General features: G+C 46.4%; 2 protein-coding genes and 1 non-coding gene across 6 annotated transcripts; 1 reads left to right on the forward strand and 2 right to left on the reverse strand.

Annotated features, from left to right (window-relative positions):
- Positions 1–2,972: 2,972 nt before the first annotated feature.
- TRNAE-UUC (transfer RNA glutamic acid (anticodon UUC)) lies at positions 2,973–3,044 on the reverse strand. Its single transcript has one exon. It is a non-coding gene; the product is annotated as a tRNA-Glu (tRNA).
- A 620-nt stretch (positions 3,045–3,664) lies between these two features.
- On the reverse strand, positions 3,665–8,214 carry CCDC115 (coiled-coil domain containing 115). Of its 2 annotated transcripts, none has more exons than XM_042243588.1 (5): positions 7,597–8,214; positions 7,414–7,517; positions 7,243–7,325; positions 6,515–6,646; positions 3,665–5,019 (listed from the first exon to the last, which is right to left on the reverse strand). In XM_042243588.1, the coding sequence occupies exons 1-5, from the start codon at positions 7,705–7,707 to the stop codon at positions 4,907–4,909; spliced, it is 543 nt and encodes a 180-aa protein (XP_042099522.1). In that variant the 5' UTR covers positions 7,708–8,214; the 3' UTR covers positions 3,665–4,906. The 2 variants fall into 2 exon arrangements, with proteins under 2 accessions (XP_042099522.1, XP_011985431.1); XM_012130041.4 differs by having other exon boundaries at positions 6,515–6,661.
- Positions 8,215–8,427: 213 nt separating this feature from the next.
- On the forward strand, positions 8,428–14,894 carry IMP4 (IMP U3 small nucleolar ribonucleoprotein 4). Of its 3 annotated transcripts, none has more exons than XM_027964659.2 (10): positions 8,428–8,479; positions 8,625–8,733; positions 10,535–10,618; positions 11,325–11,434; positions 11,509–11,641; positions 11,727–11,881; positions 11,971–12,065; positions 12,185–12,258; positions 12,339–12,499; positions 14,681–14,894. In XM_027964659.2, the coding sequence occupies exons 1-9, from the start codon at positions 8,477–8,479 to the stop codon at positions 12,449–12,451; spliced, it is 876 nt and encodes a 291-aa protein (XP_027820460.1). In that variant the 5' UTR covers positions 8,428–8,476; the 3' UTR covers positions 12,452–12,499; positions 14,681–14,894. The 3 variants fall into 3 exon arrangements, with proteins under 3 accessions (XP_027820460.1, XP_027820461.1, XP_042099521.1); XM_027964660.2 differs by having other exon boundaries at positions 12,339–12,489; XM_042243587.2 differs by having other exon boundaries at positions 12,339–14,894.
- The last annotated feature ends 4,603 nt before the right edge of the window (positions 14,895–19,497 follow it).

Here is a 19,497-nt window from a genome sequence, read left to right on the forward strand (position 1 = left end):
CCAAATTCAGACTTAAATTGAAGAAAGTAGGGAAAACCACTAGACCATTCAGGTATGACCTAAAGCAAATCCCTTATGATTATACAGTGAAAGTGAAGTCGCTCAGTCATGTCCGACTCTTTGCGACCTCATTAACTGTAGCCTACCAGGCTCCTCTGTCCATGGAATACTCCAGGCAAGAGTACTGGAGTGGGTTGCCATTTCCTTCTCTAGGGGATCTTCCTGACCCAGGGATTGAAACTGGGTCCCCCGCATTGCAGGCAGACACTTTACCATCTGAGCCATCCATATCTAGGAGGATTATACAATGGAAGTGACAAATAAATTCAAGGCATTAGATCTGATGAGTGCCTGAAGAACTATGGATGGAGGTTTGGGACAGTATACAGGAGTCAGTGATCGAGACCATCCTCAAGAAAAAGAAATGCTAAAAAGCAAAATGGTTGTCTGAGGAGGCCTTACAAATAGCTGTGAAAAGAAGAGAAGCAAAAGGCAAAGGAGAAAAGGAAAGATATAAGCATCCGAATGTAGAGTTCCAAAGAATAGCACGGAGAGATACGAAAGCCTTCCTCAGTAATCAATGCAAACAAATAGAGGAAAACAATAGAATGGGAAAGACTAGAGATCTCTTCAAGAAAATTAGAGATATACCAAGAGAACATTTCATGCAAAGATGGGCTCAATAAAGGACAGAAATGGTATGGACCTAACCAAAGCAGAAGATATTAAGAAGAGATGGCAAGAATACACAGAAGAACTGTACAAAAAAGATATTCATGACCCAGATAATCACGATGGTGTGATCACTCACCTAGAGCCAGACATCCTGGAATGTGAAGTCAAGTGGGTCTTAGAAAGCATCACTATGAACAAAGCTAGTGGAGGTGATGGAATTCCAGTGGAGCTATTTCAAATCCTGAAAGATGATGCTGTGAAAGTGCTGCACTCAATATGCCAGCAAATTTGGAAAACTCAGCAGTGGCCACAAGACTGGAAAAGGTCAGTTTGCATTCCAATCCCAAAGAAAGGCAATGAAAAAGAATGTGCAAACTACTACACAAGTGCTCTCATCTCACACACTAGCAAAGTAATGCCGAAAATTCTCCAAGTGAGGCTTCAACCGTATGTGAACTGAGAACTTCCAGATGTTCAAGCTGGATTTTGAAAAGGCAGAGGAACCAGAGATCATATTGCCAACATCCATTGGATCATTGAAAAAGGATGAGAATTCTAGAAAAACATCTACTTCTGCTTTATTGACTACACCAAAGCCCTTGACTGTGTGGATCACAAACAAACTATGGAAAATTCTTAAAGAGATGGGAATATCAGACCACCTGACCTGCCTCCTGAGAAAACTGTATGCAGGTCAAGAAGCAACAGTTAGAACTGGACATGGAACAACAGTCTGGTTCCAAATTGGGAAAGGAGTACATCAAGGCTGTATATTGTCACCCTGCTTATTTAACTTCTATGCAGAGTATATCATGTGAAATGCTGGGCTGGATGAAACACAAGCTGGAATCAAGATTGCTGGGAGAAATATCAATAACTTCAGATATGCAGATGACACCACCCTTATGGCAGAAACTGAAGAGGAACAAAAGAGCCTCTTGATGAAGGTGAAAATGGAGAGTGAAAAAGTTGGCTTAAAACTCAACATTCAGAAAACTAAGATCATGGCATCCGGTCCCATTACTTCATGGCAAATAGGGAAATAATGGAAACAGTGAGAGACTTTATTTTGGCGGGCTCCAAAATCATTGTAGATGGTGACTGCAGCCATGAAATTAAAAGACACTTGCTCCTTGGAAGAAAAGTTGTGACCAACCTAGACAGCATATTAAAAATAGTTTTGCGACCTGGTTCGAAGAATTGACTCATTGGAAAAGACCCTGATGCTGGGAAAGATTGAAGGCTGGAGGAGAAGAGGACAACAGATGAGATGGCAGGAGAGCATCAACTCGACGGAGGTGAGTTTGAGTGAACTCCGGGAGTTGGTGATGGACAGGGAAGCCTGGCGTGCTGCAATTCACGGGGTCACAAAGAGTCGGACACTACTGAGCGACTGAACTGAAGGGCACTGAGCCTTCCTGCCTGTTACCCTCTTATCAGGAACCCCAGCCACTGGATTACAGGAGGAACACGGCAGCCACAGGGCTAAGAAAGTTAAATTTTTCAAGGAACTCTCCAGTTCCTCCCCGCACCCAGCACATCGCCCCCCCGCGGACTCAGGTCAGCAGCAGCTCACCCTGGCTTGCCGGAAGTCTCTTGGGCCAATCTGCAGCGGTGGGGCTCCACCTCTACTTGCCGCACAGCCCTTCAGGGAGGAGTCAGAGAGCAGGGACGCCCAGCACAGCGGAGGTTTAATATTTAAAAATTAAATATTTAATATGTAAATAATAATATTATTAATTCTGTAGTATTAAGGCACTGTATTATGTAGGCAGTATATAAGGTATCTTATGTAGTATATAAGGTATCTTATGTAACTGTTAGAGAACAACTAGCCAATAATGTCGGAGAAGGCAATGGCACTCCACTCCAGTACTCTTGCCTGGAAAATCCCATGGACGGAGGAGCCTGGTGGGCTGCAGCCCATGAGGTCGCGAAGAGTCAGACACGACTGAGCGACTTCACTTTCACTTTTCACTTTCCTGCATTGGAGAAGGAAATGGCAACCCACTCCAGTGTTCTTGCCTGGAGAATCCCAGGGGCGGGGAAGCCTGGTGGGCTGCCGTCTATGTGGTCGTACAGAGTCGGACATGACTGAAGCGACTTAGCAGCAGCAGCAGCTAATAATGTGATGAAAACTGACAATGATTAAAACATTTAAGAATGGGCCTCGGAGCTTCCTGGGTATCGATTTCGCTAGGATTAAATGGAAAGAAACAGGTAATCGGACTTGAGATGTACTAAAGGCAAAAAACTGAAACTTTGGCAAATAACTCTAAGTAAAAGGGCACTCCAAGTTCCCATACCGGGAGTCGAACCCGGGCCGCCTGGGTGAAAACCAGGAATCCTAACCGCTAGACCATATGGGAACCACTGAAAGAGCTGCTTCCTTATTCGTATCTATATCATCTGCGTCAGCCTGTCGTCAGCGCACCCACAGACCTGCGCGCTTCAGTTTGCGCGCGCTTGTAGCATCTTGGCCTGACTGCGGCTGCGCGAGCGCGGCTCTGCCTACGCAGTGTTTGTCCGCGTATCCGGGCGTGTCTTGAAGGTATGGACTTTCTCCGGAAAGCGCCCTCTAGGACCCGAGCGAGAGTGGATGAGGAGACGCTTGCGTCCCTCTTGGACCTTGGGCGCCCCGGAAGCCTAGTTTCAAACAGTAAACGAAGGAGGGCTATTGCTTGACCTTCGTTGTCAACTGACGTCGAAAACAAAAGGCTTCTCTCCCCGTGGCCACCCCCCTCCCCCGGCACCCGCCTCAGGACCAGGTTCCCAGAGAAAATCTTTCCCTAGAATGGCGAAAACAGGGTGTTCACCTTCGCTCGTTTTGGCTTGAGAATCTCTGAAATGCAACCTTTGTGTTGGGGGACGGATGCCCTTTTCCCCTTCAGTCACATTGTTTCGAGTGCTTCAATTAAGTTTTTCACAGACAAAGGTAGGGTGCCCCCTCTCCAAAATTCCTCCAATCCAACCAGAAAATTTGCCCTACTGCGATTCAAGTGTATTTTTATTAAAGGCTCAAGAATTAAAACAGTGTCTGTGTTAACACACTGGTACCTGTGTCTTAACTTACATTAAGATAAATGAAAAAAAATGGAAATGCCAAAATATGGTAGGGGTATACAACACTGGGATTAATCGAAAGAAAAGGGTGGCATTTCAAATCAGCGCTAAGGATGGTCCACTGTATGAACTATGGTAGAAAAGAGGAAGTTGACTGCAGGACTCACCCCATACTTCACTTGAATACAAAAGTTCTTGAGGAAAACACTGGAGAATTCCCTTATTATCCCATCAACCGCAATCCCAAAGCCAGAAATCATAAAATAGCTACCTGATAATTTCAACTGTTCTAAGAAACTTGATTTAAACACCCAAGAGCTGAGAGAGCTTTCACCTTACTCATTACGCTATTCAACTGTTCTGTACAGTTTAATGCAATGTGTTTTATAACAAAAAGTTAAACCCACCATAAGTAAAGTTAAAACACAAAAACTGGGAAAAAAAGATACATCTCATAAACAAAAAACTAACATCCCCATAAGCTCCTAGAAACTGCTAAAAATATCAACAAGCCCATAGAAAAATGAAGCCAGGACACAGAGTTTCTGGCCCCACAACAAATTAAAAGACTCATTCTTGAAAGGCAAAAGCAGTCGTTTAAAAACCTGAATGGTCTCTTGAAAGAGTTCCCTTGAAAATTTAGGTCAGATCCTTTTTACTTTCTGGCTTAAAACCTGCTAAGCATTCCCCATCTACTTAGGTATGTGTGTTTTTCTATCAGTGCAGAATCATTCTGTCCTGATCTGTGTAGCTATGTATGTTTTTTTTCCTCCATCAAAGTCAGTTTTAAGGATCTAGAGAAACTGAAGCACCTACTTCTTGTCCTTCCCTGCCACTAGCTGTGTAGTATTTCATCCAGTAATGAAAAACCACAGCTAACTGATGCATGAAGTTGTTATTGTTCAATAATATGAACTAACCTAACAGCTTTGTGACTGCTCTACATGGATGTGAGTTTACAAGTGGTTTCACAGTAGTAACTTTCAACATTATGCAGTTTGCCTCTTCAGCCTTCCCCACCTAACAAAGTTGGAAACATGCAGACCAGAGAAGTATTAAGGAGCAGGAGTTAGTTCGGGTGGCAAGCAATCTGTGAAGGAGGAAGGGCTGATAAGGGAGCCACATCGAAGAATAGCTGTTTCCACTGCCTTGCTTCTGTGGTGACAGGTCAGGGAGCCCTGGGTTCTAGCTGCTTGAGTTTCTCCTGGAGTTCCTGGAGCTGGCTTCGACCCCAGCTGATGCGGCTCTGAAGGCTGGCCATGTCTGCAGCCAGCTGCAGACCTACAGGAGGAGAAGAGATTGTCACTGTGGTATCTATGGTGCCACATGTCTCAAGGGCCTCTGGACACCCTCAGGCCACTCTGGCCTTCAAACTATTCCTAAAACATTCCAGGTACAGCTGGCATTGACTCCTTGAGAACCTCACTGGACTCATACTCTCAAGTCCTTCAGGTCATTGCTAAAATGTTCCTTCCCCCTCAAATTTCCTTGGCCCTCTTACAGCACCCACCAGGAACTAAAAATTCACAGATCATAACATAGTCTCTGTCCTTATATCATTCCTTCTTTTCTCCATTATCACAGGCCCTCCCTACTCTTGCCCTCTCTCCTTCTACTTGTTTTCTCTGCCCCCAAGCGTGGTCCACATTCTGGATCCACACCTACGTTGCTTCCCTTGATATCTCTCCTGGAATAGCTGTTGGGAAGTCCTCTGGGCCCTCCACACCACCCAGTCCACTGGCCAGTCCTGTCTTCTGCCATACTGCCTGGTCCCACTGATCACTCCCTCCAGGTAACACTTTACCCTCCTGATGTTGCTTCTGCCCCACTCCTTAGTCTTCTTGACTGGCCTCTTCCCTTCTTTTCCCCGTACTTCCTGTTCACATTCCTGGGACCTCTGCTGACCTCATCCCATTTCAACTTTAATGCTGTGGCTGTGTCAGCAACTTGGGAATTTAAAACCAGTGTTATGCAGTGAGTTCTCAAATCACTTTCTCCAGTCCAGGCCTCTTCCAAACTCCAGATACATGTACCCAACCATCCACTCAAAATCTCCACCACACCAGGAACACACCCCACACCACTCCTGACTTTACCTCAGCTGCGGCTCTGTGGCCCTCCCGCCTCACCTTTTCAGGCATTCTGACTACAGACTGGGCGCCTCCTTCCCTTACTCCTGAATTGATCTATCAGCAAATCCTGTGGTTTCCACTAGAAAAAACATGCAGTTTTCCCCCGACTTCCCCTGTCTTCCACTGTCCAGACCACCTCCACTCTTGTCCACTGGCCTCCTCTCTGCCATACCAGATGCAACATCACCTCAGAGATCTGCCCTGGTTGGTCCCTGGCACCTAGAACACTGTTCCCCAGATCACCAACAAAGCTCTTTCCTTCATCTCTTCAGAGGCCTTTCCAGGTTACCAAATACACAACAGCTCCCCTAGGCTATGCCATCCATTGTGCTCTCTCTACCTTATTTTTTCATAGCAACTTTCATTGCCTGGTATTTTAGGGCCTACTTATTTGTTTTCATGCACGTTGTTTTTCTGCACTCAATAAAGATCCAATGAGGGTGTTATACCTTTTGTTTCCTGCTGTATCCCCAGCACCTCCTATGAACCTGAACTCTGCCAACAGCCAATAAATGCTTTTTTAAAAAACCGTAGGTGTGCAACAAGTCGGAAATGGAGAAAACCTGCAAAGCCTTTTGCAGACTAATCCCAAGCCTGGCATTAGCGCTCCCTGTACACAGAAGGTCCCTTTCAGGGTCACTCACCCTCCCGGAAGCTGGCTTGAGCTTGTCGCAGACTGTGAGGCACCAGGATTCCAAACCATTTCAAAGGGTTCTGGGGAGCTGGGGAGGAGTCTGGCTCTGGGGTCCTTGGGAGACCCTTGCGCCTGCGCAGAGCTGAAGAAACAAAGGCTGGGGGTCTTGTTATTAATACCTGGCCGTCTTCTTGGCGACAATGTTAAACTTGATCTAAGCTCAAGATCCCAGAAAATACCAACTGTTGTAAAATCCGTTTTATGTTTTGGAAAACACCTTTTTACAAGCCCCTTGTATCTGTACACTCTTTTTTATTGACATAAAATCAGCAAATGACCCCCCTTGTTTTCCTGTGAAAAAGGTACACAGACTTTTTGCCATTTTGCCTGAACCTGCTGAAAAGCCAGACACACCCTTCAACTCCCCACTGTCTCATGAATGATTAACTGGGATTAGAAATTTGTCCCCCTGAAACTAGCTAGACACAGAAATAAACATCTGTTCAGCTGAGACTTCCTCTGACTGCAAAACAGTTCTAACGGTAAAGGACTCACTCATAACTTTCTATTCCCCCTATAAATCTAAGGCAAAAAACCCGCTCTGCTGAGAGATTCAGATCTTCAGAACTGGGGCGCGCTCTATCGCAACAGCCTAAATAAAATCATCTCCTCAGACGTCCCATGCATTTTATCTTTTATATGGGAAGGGACCCGACGGGAAGAAGAGGGGGAGCTCACCTGCCTCGCGGGATCCCACTTCTTCTGGAGTCTGGGTGCCGGCTCTCACCATCCAGAACTTCTGGAGTCCGTCCTGAGCCTCGCTACAGAACGAGAAGGGAGATTGGACCTTTGGCGGCGCCGGCCCGGCCCTCTGTCCGCCCACCCGCTGCAGCATGCAAGGCTCCTCACCCGGTGCAGACGCGGACTTGGGGTTCCATGTGGGACGCATACTGCAGGGGCCCTACTGACTTGGCACCCATTGCATAGCGCGCTTTGGAGAGCGAGAGCCAGCCCTGGGAAGAGAGAAGAGAGAGGTGAAACAAGGTAACTTCCGTGCGCTGGCCAGTCCGCCCTCCCGCCCGAAGCTCCCACCTCCTCCACCCGGGCGTTTAGCGCTTGCCGCTTCGCCTCCAGTTGCTCCAGGTCTTCGAGGAGCTGCAGGAGAAGAAAGTCCAGCTCTGCCCGCAGATCCCGAGAAGCCATCTGCTACGCAGGGTCGAGAGCCGGCTCCTGACGGGTCGCCCAATCAGTGTCCGCCGGCCTAGCAGGACAGCCAATAGGCGTGCGAGGCCCGCCCTCTCTGGGGCTCCCAGTCTTGGGTGGATTGTGGCTGGCTGCTTTGCGCTTTTCAGGATCAGCGCGGCCTCAGAGCTGCGACCCTGGAAGTGATAACCTTCGTCAGGCAAGCATCCGAAGGGGACCAGCCACCCGGACAGTCGGCAAGAGCTGTGGGTATCTCCGAATCACTTCTGGAAGCGGCCGCGACTTAAACGTAGGGTTGTCGGAGTGGCGATGAAACCGAGGCGTCCATTTTAAAGGAGAGGCGGCTTTAATTTCAGAATGGGCGAGTAGGCGATCATCTGGTCAATCGCTGAACAGCTTTTACACCTGCTGGAGCCTACAGTTATGATTATTTTAGGGGTTCCTCACCTTCAAATCGAACATTCGCCTCCTCGCGGTAGGTAGTGAAGCCGGGCTGTCGCCTTTATTAACTGCCGGTCTAAGCGCGTGACAGCACCTTGCTGCCCTATCCTGCCTATTGGTTGCTTCAGTGAGCACGCCCTTCAGTCTGGCCAATCGACTCCCACCTGTTAGCCATTTTAACTTCGGGCATTGTAGGAATCAGCGGAATCCGATGAGGTCTGTACCGACTTTTGATTAAGGGCGGAAGTGAGGCCGGCGGAAGCGAGGACTGCGTTGCGCAAGCGGTATCCAAAGATTCTCCTGGACCCACGTGGAAGTTGCGCTCAGGATGGTAGGAGGGATGTTTTAAACTCCTGTTTTGGAGGTCGGGGGCTCGTGGAAGCTGGGGTTGTGGCCGGTGAGGTCGGGGCGTATGTTTCTGGAGCCTGCTTTGCTTGGCGAAAACGGGTCGTCTGAATGGGCCCGCTCTTCCCCAGCTGCGCCGCGAGGCCCGCCTTCGCCGCGAGTACCTGTACCGCAAGGCACGAGAGGAGGCTGAGCGAACGGCCCAGGAGAGGAAAGACAAGGTTCGGCGCGCGCTTGAGGGTACGTGTGTCCCCCGCTCTCCGATCTTTTCTAGAGACCGTAGTTTTAAAACCCAACAAGAAACAGGCCCCAATGCTGTAAAACGCGTTTAATTAGCGTTTACTTTGTTAGGGTGGTGAGTATCCTTTCACGTATTTACTGGCCATTTTCCTAACTGTTCGATCTTCCTCATGGTTTGCAAATGTTCCTTTCAAGATGGTATGAATTACTTGTCATTTATGTTACAGTATCCAGATTTTACAGCTTGCTTATTAATTTTATTTACAGTGTCTTTATTGTTGTTTAGTCGCTAAGTTGCAGTGTCTAGGCCTTTCCAGATTTAAACATTTCACGTGGTCCTATACCTATTTCCCCTGCATCGTTTCTGTTCTTGCTACCTGTTTTCACTACAAGGTAATATCTGATTGTCTTTTACTACTGTTACAAGTCCCTTGTATTTGAAAACTGTTAATTCGTGTAGAACTTGATTTTATTTGCGTTGTAAATTAGGAATTTAACTTTGCGATATTTTGCCCACTTTCCATTTGCCCTGCTGTTAAAGCAGTCTGTCACACATGCCTGATTGGAAATGCTTTATTTATATGTATCTTGTTGGTTCTTGTGTTGGTGGAGCTCTGTTTCCTGATAGTACATCAACTCAATACCTCTGTTTTAAATTCACTTTGATTGTCTTAGGTTTTAGACATGTAAAGTATTGTGGTATGTATATGTATATTTATGTCAAGCATAATGTAAAACAGAGCTTCTCAGTGCTAGTGGTAAAAGAATCTACCCTGCTGATGCAAAGGTGTGGGTTCAAACCCAGAGTGGGAAATGGCAACTCACTCCAGTATCCTTGCCTGGAAAATTCCAGGGACAGAGGAACCTGGCAGACTGCTGCCCATGGATCCCCTTGGGACTGAGCTCCTGCTGTAATGACCTATCTACTCATGTTAAAAAATGAAACTGATAAATATATTGAAGTTCAGAAATATTTTCGCCGACCTAGAGAACCACAGTATTGAATATTGATTAAAAATAAGCCATTTCCTTCCTCTTCTTTTTTGCCTGTATCATGCTTGTTTGTAATACTAAATCACATTGGTTGATTTTAGGTAGTATTAGGTTTTGTGTATTCTTTTGCCACGTTATGTTTTTGTTTGGCATTGTTACTAAGATACATTGAGTGTAGGTGAGGCTCCTGCAGGTGAATATTCCACAGGGTCTTCATCCAATTCACTGTTGGGGGTGGACAGCTTATTTTTAGTTTGGGTCAGCCCTGCTGCTGTGAACACTGTCTTCAGTGTGCAAGAGTTTGTCCAGGGTATGTTAGAAGTTCTGGGTTCAAAGGACATGCTCCAAAGTGGGCATGGCCACACAGCCCAGCCGTTCTGCCAAATCTAGCCTTAGTTCACAGAGGGAACCTCTGACCCAGAGCATCACAATTAATGATTTTAATGTCAGAGGATTTGAGGGTTTCTGATCCACCTTAATACAGAATGAGTAGTTTCCATTTATTTTTTTAACGTTGTTAATTTTTTTCTGACTACAAAGGGAATGCATACTTGTGGGTACATAGTTTAGAAACCTCTCAAGTCTTGACACTCAGGACCCATAGTAAATGAAATCATCTATAAACACTCTTAACAAGGTGGCATATAGCCAAAAATAATTGTTTCATTACCACCTCCACCTCTAATTACATATCAGCTCTCTGCTCAGAAACGAGTAAAGGGGTGTTTTTCCATCAAGTCTGTACAGTGTTGTAAAAACTGAAGGTTCTATGCATGTCTTTCTCAACCTCTCTGTTTTCCCCCTGCAGAGAACCGCCTGATTCCCACCGAGTTACGCAAGGAAGCTCTGGCCTTACAGGGGTCTCTGGAGTTTGAGGATGCCGGCGGTGAAGGTGACCTTCCCTGACTCTATGGGCCAGCTTCTCTTCCTGCAGTTGAGTCCACTAACTTCTGTGTCATTCCTGAGACACCTTGAAGAAAGGCTGTGAAGCTCCTGATCCTGAAACGGTCTTCCAGGCACCCTCATGGCTGTGCACAGATGACACCTCAGGGGACCTCTCACTGAGTGCTCCCAGTTCTGTTTACATGGCACAGTATTACCCCACTTTGTACTTCGTTTTGTCTGTTAATTGGCCCTCTCACTAGGAATGTAGGTTCTGCTGGGACAGAACAGTGTCGTTATTTTCATTTGTGTCCCCAGCTACCAGTACTTCATTGGTATCCAGATGTTTGATTCATTGCATTATTCAACAAATATGAAAGGAATCACAGCATAAATATTTGTTGTGAGGTAAAGGAGTCTGTTACTCTGGGCCTTAACAGAATCTGGACTTGTGCTAACATGGTAGCTACTTGTTCCATGTGATTACCAGAGCTTAAATGAACTAGAATCAAATATAAAGATTCAGTTCCTCGATCACACTTGTGCTTGTAGCCAGTTTGGCCAGGGGCCACCCTGTTGCCCAGAGCAGGTACAGAGCATTTCCATTCTTGCTGGTATTGTCAAGACAGTGTTGTTCTAGGTGGATTTGGCCGCTGGGCATTAGCATTTCGCTTCCCTCGGCAATATCGTGTTCTCGTGCCTCACGCTCCTCACAGGTGTGACCAACCACGTAGATGATGAGTATCGCTGGGCAGGGGTTGAGGATCCCAAGGTCATGATTACTACCTCCCGAGATCCCAGTTCCCGCCTTAAGATGTTTGCAAAGGTATGACGACAAGCGTGAGTGGGAGGTGTTCAGAGACTCGGAGCCCCATCCTAACCAGAGGAGTTCACCTGCAGGAGCTGAAGTTGGTGTTCCCTGGTGCCCAGCGCATGAACCGTGGCCGGCATGAGGTAGGAGCTCTGGTGCGAGCCTGCAAAGCCAATGGGGTCACTGACCTGCTGGTTGTCCACGAGCATCGAGGCACACCCGGTAAGGCTGGTGGGAGGGAGCTCGGTGCTGCGAGGGTGGCTGGCTAGGAGCAGAGGGTCTCTGACGGCGTGTGTGGTCCTGCCAGTGGGGCTCATTGTCAGCCACCTGCCCTTTGGCCCAACTGCGTACTTCACACTGTGCAACGTAGTCATGAGGCATGACGTCCCTGACCTGGGCACTGCATCAGAGGCCAAACCGCACCTCATCATACACGGCTTCTCCTCCCGCCTGGGTAAGCGGGTGAGTCTGTGGCCATGGGCTAGGGGCTGGGGGCTGGGGGCTGGGGGTGCGAGGCCAGGCATTTGAGGCTTTTCTTCCTGCTGCCCTAGGTCTCTGACATACTCCGCTACCTGTTCCCTGTGCCCAAAGATGACAGCCGCCGGGTCATCACCTTCGCCAACCAGGACGACTACATCTCCTTCCGGTGGGTCTGTTGGCTGGGCTCAAGTGATGTCCCAGCCTTTATGCCCCTGTGCTGTCTGTTGTTTATCCTGTAGCTGCTCCCTGCCTCCGCTCAACCCTGCCCTGCCCCCTTTGCCCCAGGCACCATGTATACAAGAAGACCAACCACCGCAACGTGGAGCTGACCGAGGTTGGGCCGCGCTTTGAGCTGAAGTGTGAGTTTGGGGCTTTCTCCTGCATCTGGTGGGGGCAGTGCTGGATATGTAGGTGACCATATCTCACCCCCTTCCCCCAGTGTACATGATCCGCCTGGGCACGCTGGAACAAGAGGCCACTGCAGACGTAGAATGGCGCTGGCACCCCTACACCAACACCGCACACAAGAGAGTCTTCCTGAGTGCTGAGTAGCCCACTCGCTAATGAGGATGTGGACCTGGACCTGGGAGGTGGGGAGAGGTCAGATAAAATCTAATCGCTGTAGCACCCTGTTTACCTCTTAAGTGGTCAGGGCAGGTCTGTTGGGTTGAGTGTGAAAGGTGTGGGGGTCTCCTCAGGTGCGGACCTGGCAGCTCTGGGACGTCCTCAGGCCCGGTAGTGACACTGTGTGTAGGACAAGGCAGACCTGAGGCAGTGACTAGCTCCTGGGCTGTTGGGAGCGTTTGCAGCTACCCTGGGAGATCTGGTGCTGCTGTTAGTGGCCGTGAACATTCATCATCTGGGAATGGGAATAAAAGCGTGAGCCCAGAAGTCTCACAGCGGAGGTTGGCCCTGGGGACCAGCTTTCAGCCAGGGCAGGCAGAAAATAAACAAGATGCAAACCATTTATTCATTTCATTGTGGCCTCCTTTGAGTGTAATTCAAGCTCCTCAGAGAACCCAGTGCACTTGGGTTCACCAGCAGTGGGAAGCTTTATATGGTCATCTTTCCCTTTAAGAATCTCTTTAGGATCTCCCTAGATTACCGAGGATCTCTCTTAAGTAATCAAGGATGTCTGGTATATGAATTCACCACTTTTTGATGGGCACAAACTCAACTGGTTTCCTGTTTTAACAGCCACAAATATTGCTTCAGGAACACTGAACATAACGTCTGTGCATATTTATACAAGTATATCTGATGAGTAAACTGCTGCAAGTGGAATTGTGTCTTGAAAATGATTATAGATGCTGCTGAATTGTCCTCCAAGAGGCTGTCTCGTCCAGCCACTGTCAGGAGATCTGAGTGTTTCCTGTGTTCTTGCCATAACTGGGGACTGTCAGACTTGGTCAAGCTCTGGGTGCAAAATTGTTCCTCAGTTGAATGTATTTTGAAAATTATAACAGATGCCAGGGTTAGTTGCTCAGTCATGTCTGACTCTTGGTAACCCCATGGATCGTAGCCCACATGGCTCCTCTGTCCATGGGATTCTTCAGGCAAGAATACTGGAGAGGATAGCCATGCCCTCCTCCAGGGGATCTTCCTGAGCCAAGGAATTGAACCCGGGTGTGCTGCATTGCAGGTGGCTTCTTTACCATCTAGTCCACCAGGGGAGCTCATAACAGATGTCATACGTATTCAAATATTCATTGGCTGTATGTGTGTTCTCTGTGACCTGTTAGCTCTTTATAGAAACTTGTTTACCTTTTCGTTGATAGATTGTTTAAAGTCTTTTAATTGTGGAGAATTCCAAAATAAGAGCAGAGAGGACTGTACAGTGAGTCCACGAAGCCCATCTCATTAACCAGTATCCTGGTGGCTCAGCAGTAAAGAATCTGCCTGCCAGTGCAGGACACGGGAGACGGAGGAGCCACAGGTTTGATCCCTGAGTCAGGAACATCCCCTACAGAAGAAAACAGCAACCCACTCTAATACTCTTGCCTGGGAAATGTCTTGGACTGAGGAGCCTGGCCAGCTACAGTCCATGGGGTCGCAAAGGATTTAGCAACTACACGACAACCCACTTTGTAGCTGCACCCTCTCCTGATACCTGCTCCACTTGTTTATTTTGAAGCAAATCCCAGATACATATCATTTCATCCAAAAATATTTCCATATAGCTCTAAAAAATAAGACTCAACAAAAATAATATAGCACTGTCACACTTAAAAAAATCAGTAGTTATTCCAGATTCTACTCTACATATCCAGTTAATGTTCAGTTTTCCCTGATATGGTATGTTCATTTGAACCAGGATACAACTTAGGTGCATTTCATTGCAAATGGTTGACAATTCTCTTGTCCTTTTAAAAACAGCTTTATTGAGATATAATGCATGTCAACACCATTGATCTGTTTAAAGTATACAGTTAAATATTTTTTTATTATATTCACAGGGTTGCACAGTCATCACCACAATCTAATTTTAGGCCACTTTTGTCCCTTCTGAAAGAAACTCCATACCCTTTAGCTGTCACTTCGCACTCCTTTCCAACCTTTCCCCAACTCTCAGCAGCTTGTAACCACTAATCTACTTTTGGTCTCTATAGACTTGGCTACTCTGGACATTGCATAGGAACTGTGATAGAAAAGAATCTTGTATTCCGTTACAAGTTATTCACTAAAGGGATGTTGCCTCCAAGCTTAAACTATACATAATGGCCCACTTCTGGGAACCTTGCTTCCAGGTAATGAGTGTTAGGCTGAAATACCTTTGTTTAGCTCCAGGAAACATCGTGACCAGGCCCAGCTGTGAGTGACTGCAGGGAGGAAGAAATTAACATATCCCCTCTGGAGGCGAATGGGAACCAGGAAGTGTTTGGCTTTTCTCCCTCCCCTTTTGGTATATAGGAGCCTGAATTCAGACTCAGGCAAGATGGTTCAAACCCATTATCTTCGTTTCCTGGCTTTCTGAATAAAGTCTCTATTCCTTGTCTCAGTGACTCATCTCTTGAACCTGCCTGTTGTGCCGCAAGCTTAGTATGAGCTTACACTCAGTAATGGAATGGAATCATACAATTTGTAGTGTTTTGTGACTGGCTTCTGTCGACTAAAGAATAGTCACAACCTGAGAATAAAAAGTTATTTGGTGGGAATGTTTAGGACTTCGAACGCGGGAAGCAGCATCTCAGGGAGCCCTGAGAAGCTGCTCTGAAGACGATGGAGAGGGAGGCCGGCTGTATATAGAAGTTTGCAACAAAGAGGGCAGGCAGTCTGAACATCAAAGATTATTGTAGTTAAGGAAAACCAGATGTCTCAAGGAATTTAGTGCTCTTCTTTATATGGGAAGATGCAAGTTTCTGGGCTCCCTGAACTCTTTCCTTTCATATGCACTCCTGCTATCTGGGACCAAATCCCGCAATCTTGCTGTTTGAGTGTTCACATCTTTAATTCCTCTCACCGTAAGGGGTGGCAGAAGACTGCTGCTTTTGCTCACATCCAGCAATGCCCTCCCCTACCCTTCGCCCCACTCCAAGCTCCTTAGCAATCGCTGTGGGGGGCAAGGTAGCAGTATCTACTGGATCACAGGCATCGTTTTCCCTTTTGGGAGTTCTCATTCATGTTTAGAGGCTTGAAATCACTGATGGCAGTGACATTCTTGCCCACTGATACAGCAGGAAATAGTTCACATTTCTCAGTGTTGTTTTCAAAATTGATGTAGCATGTATCACTAGTTCATTCCTCTTTGTCCCTAAATAGTATTCTATTATATGTGTATGTAAGGTGACCGTGGCAGAGAAAGATACATTATAGGAAGAGAGAAAGGGATCTACCTTTACCAGGGCTCTCCTTTTATAGCCAACCCTTCTTACACCCTATCGATGGGAAATTGTGCCTGGAAGGGAGGGGTCCTTAGTTCAGCTCACAGCTGGGGTCTTGTGATCATGTATTTGGAGCATTCTCACGGCCGGTAGTCATGTTTCAGTTTTCAGGTCAGTCGTTCAGTTGTGTCCAACTCTGCGACCCTATGGACTGCAGCACACCAGGCCTCCCTGTCCATCACCAACTCCTGGAGTTTACTCAGACTCATGTCCGTTGTCCTTGATGCCATCTAGTCATGTCATCCTCTGTTGTCCCCTTCTCCTCAATCTTTTCAATCTTTTCCAGCATCAGGGACTTTTCAAAGAGTCACTTCTTTGCATCATGTGGGCAAAGTATTGGAGTTTCAGCTTCAGCATCAGTCCTTCCAATGAATATTCAGGGTTGATTTCTTTTAGGATGGACCGGTTGGATCTCCTTGCAGTCCAGGGGGCTCTCAAGAGTTGTCTCTGACACCACAGTTCAAAAGCATCAATTCTTATGCACTCAGCTTTCTTTATAGTGCAACTCTCACATCCATACTTGACTACTGGAAACACCATAGCTTTGACTAGACGGACCTTTGTTGGCAAAGTAATGTCTCTGCTTTTTAATATGCTGTCTAGCTTGGTCATAACTTTTCTTCTAAGGAGCAAGTGTCTTTTACTTTCATGGCTGCAGTCACCATCTGCAGTGATTTTGGAGCCCCCGAAAATAAAGTCTGTCACTGTTTCCCCATCTATTTCCCATGAAGTGATGGGACAGGATGCCATGATCTTTGTTTTCTGAATGTTGAGCTTTAAGGCAACCTTTTCACTCTCCTCTCACTTTTATCAAGAGGCTTTTTAGTTCCTCTTCACTTTCTGCCATAAGGGTGGTGCCATCTGCATATCTGAGGTTATTGATATTTATTCCAGCAATCTTGATTCTAGCTTGTACTTCATCCAGCCCAGGATTTCTCATGAACTCTGCATATAAGTTAAGTAGGGTGACAATATACAGCCTTGACATATTCCTTTCCCTATTTGGAACCAGTCTGTTGTTCCGTGTCCATTTCTAACTGTTGCTTCCTGACCTGCATACAGATTTCTCAAGAGGCAGGTCAGGTGGTCTGGTATTCCCATCTCTTTAAGGATTTTACAGTTTCTTGTGATCCACACAGTCAAAGGCTTTGGCGCAGCCAATAAAGCAGAAATAGGTGTTTTTCTGGAACTCTCTTGCTTTTTCCATGATCCAGTGGATGTTGGCAGTTTGATCTCTGGTTCCTCTTCCTTTTCTAAAACCAGCTTGAACATCTGGAAGTTCATGGTTCACATACTGGCTTGGAGAATTTTGAGCATTACTTTCCTTACATGTGAAATGAGTGCAGTTATGCAGTCATTTAAGCATTCTTTGGCATTGTCTTTCTTTGGGATTGGAATGAAAACTGACCTTTTCCAGTCCTGTGGCCACTGCTGAGTATTCCAAATTTGCAGGCATATTGAGTGCAGCACTTTCACAGCATCATCTTTCAGGATTTGAAATAGCTCGACTGGAATTCCATCACCTCCACTAGCTTTGTTCGTAGTGATGCTTCCTAAGGCCCGCCTGACTTTGCATTCCAGGTTGTCTGGCTCTAGGTGAGTTATCATACCATCATGATTATCTGGGTTGCGACGATCTTTTCTTGCCATCTCTTAATATCTTTTGCTTCTGTTAGGTCCATACCATTTCTGTCCTTTATTGAGCCCATCTTTGCATGAAATGTTCCCTTGGTATCTCTAATTTTCTTCGAGAGATCTCTAGTCTTTCCCATTTTGTTGTTTTCCTCTATTTCTTTGCATTGATCACTGAGGAACGCTTTTTTATCTCTCCTTGTTCTTTGCAACTCTGTATTTAGATGGGTGTATCTCGCCTTTTCTCCTTTGCCTTTTGCTTCTCTTCTTTTCATAACTGTTTGTAAGGCCTCCTCAGACAGCCATTTTTCTTTTTTGGGGGGATGCTCTTGATCCGTGACTCCCGTACAATGTCCCAAACCTCCGTAGTTCTTCAGGCACTCCATCAGATCTAATCCCTTGAATCTATTTGTCACTTCCACTGTATAATTGCAAGGGATTTGATTTAGGTCATACCTGAATGATCTAGTGGTTTTCCCTACTTTCTTCAATTTAAGTCTGAATTTGGCAATAAGGAGTTCATGATCTGAGCTATAGTCAGCTCCCAGTCTTCTTTTTGCTGACTGTTTAGAGCGTCTCCATCTTTGGCTGCAAAGAATATAATCAGTCTGATTTCAGTATTGACCATCTGTTGATGTCCATGGGTAGAGTCTTGTGTTGTTGGAAGAGGGTGTTTGCTGTGACCAGTGCGTTCAGTTGGCAAAACTCTATAGCCTTTGCCCTGCTTCTTTCTGTACTCCAAGGCCAAACTTGTCTGTTAATTCTGAGTATCTCTTGACTTCCTACTTTTGCATTCCAGTCCCCTATAATGAAAAGGCAATCTTTTGGGGGTATTAGTTCTAGAAGGTCTTGTAGGTCTTCATAGAACCATTCAGCATCAGCTTCTTCAGCATTCTGGTTGGGGCATAAATTTGGATTACTGTGATACTGAATGGTTTGTCTTGGAAATGAACAGAGATCATTCTGTCATTTTTGAGATTGCATTCAAGTACTGCATTTCGGACTCTCTTGTTGACTGTGAGGGCTACTCCATTTCTTCTAAGGGATTCTTGCCCACAGTAGTAGATATAGTGGTCATCTGAGTTCAGTTTACCCATTCCAGTCCATTTTATTTCGCTGATTCCTAAAATGTCGACATTAACTTGCCATCTCCTGTTTGACCACTTCCAATTTGCCTTGATTCATGGACCTAACAGTCCAGGTCCCTATGCAATATTGTTCTTTACAGCATCAGACCTTGCTTCCATCACCAATCACATCCACAACTGGGTGGTGTTTTTGCTTTGGCTCCATCCCTTCATTCTTTCTGGAGTTACTTCTACACTGATCTCCAGTAGCATATTGGGCACCTACCGACTTGGGGAGTTCATCTGTCCGGGTCCTATCTTTTTGCCTTTTCATACTGTTCATGGGTTCTCAAGGCAAGAGTACTGAACTGGTTTGCCATTCCCTTCTCCAATGGACCACGTTTTTTCGGAACTCTCCACCATGATCCATCCGTCTTGCGTGGCCCTACACAGCATGGCCCATAGTTTCTTTGAGTTAGACAAGGCTGTGGTCCTTATGATGAGATTGGTTAGTTTTTTGTGATTGTGATTTTCAGTCTGTCTGCTCTCAAATGGAAAAGGAAAAGAGGCTTATGCAAGCTTGCTGATGGGAGAGACTGATGGGGGGAAACTGGGTCTTGTTCTGATGGATGGAGCCGTGCTCAGTAAATCTTTAATCCAATTTTCTGTTGATGGGTGGAGCTGTGTTCCTTCCCTGTTATTTACCTAGGGCCAAACTATGGTGGAGTTCGGACTTCCTGGTGGCTCAGGTAAAGTGTCTGTCTACAATGCGGGAGACCTGGGTTCCATCCCTGAGTCGGGAAGATCCGCTGGAGAAGGAAATGGCAATCCACTCCAGTACTATTGCCTGGAAAATCCCATGGACAGAGGAGCCTGGTAGGCTGCAGTCCATGGGATCGCAAAGAGTTGGACACAACTGAGCTGCTTCACTTCCAAACTATGGTGCAGGCCAACCAGGCCCCTCCATCCATGGAATTTTCTAGGCAAGAGTACTGGAGAGGGTTGCCATTTCCTTCTC

This window comes from Ovis aries, chromosome 2 (genome assembly GCF_016772045.2).
Source record: "Ovis aries strain OAR_USU_Benz2616 breed Rambouillet chromosome 2, ARS-UI_Ramb_v3.0, whole genome shotgun sequence".
Lineage (NCBI taxonomy): Eukaryota > Metazoa > Chordata > Mammalia > Artiodactyla > Bovidae > Ovis > Ovis aries.

What these genes read in the sequence shown, in the direction of transcription:
- CCDC115 (XM_012130041.4), bottom strand. Translation starts at nt 7,707, where the DNA reads ATGGCTTCTCGGGATCTGCGGGCAGAGCTGGACTTTCTTCTCCTGCAG. An exon ending in TAAACGCCCGGGTGGAGGAG is followed by an intron (nt 7,518 to 7,596) that starts GTGGGAGCTTCG and finishes CTCTCTTCCCAG; the next exon opens with GGCTGGCTCTCGCTCTCCAA. An exon ending in TCAAGCCAGCTTCCGGGAGG is followed by an intron (nt 5,020 to 6,514) that starts GTGAGTGACCCT and finishes CTCCTCCTGTAG; the next exon opens with GTCTGCAGCTGGCTGCAGAC.
- IMP4 (XM_042243587.2), top strand. An exon ending in GCCTTAAGATGTTTGCAAAG is followed by an intron (nt 11,435 to 11,508) that starts GTATGACGACAA and finishes GTTCACCTGCAG; the next exon opens with GAGCTGAAGTTGGTGTTCCC. An exon ending in CCTCCCGCCTGGGTAAGCGG is followed by an intron (nt 11,882 to 11,970) that starts GTGAGTCTGTGG and finishes CTGCTGCCCTAG; the next exon opens with GTCTCTGACATACTCCGCTA.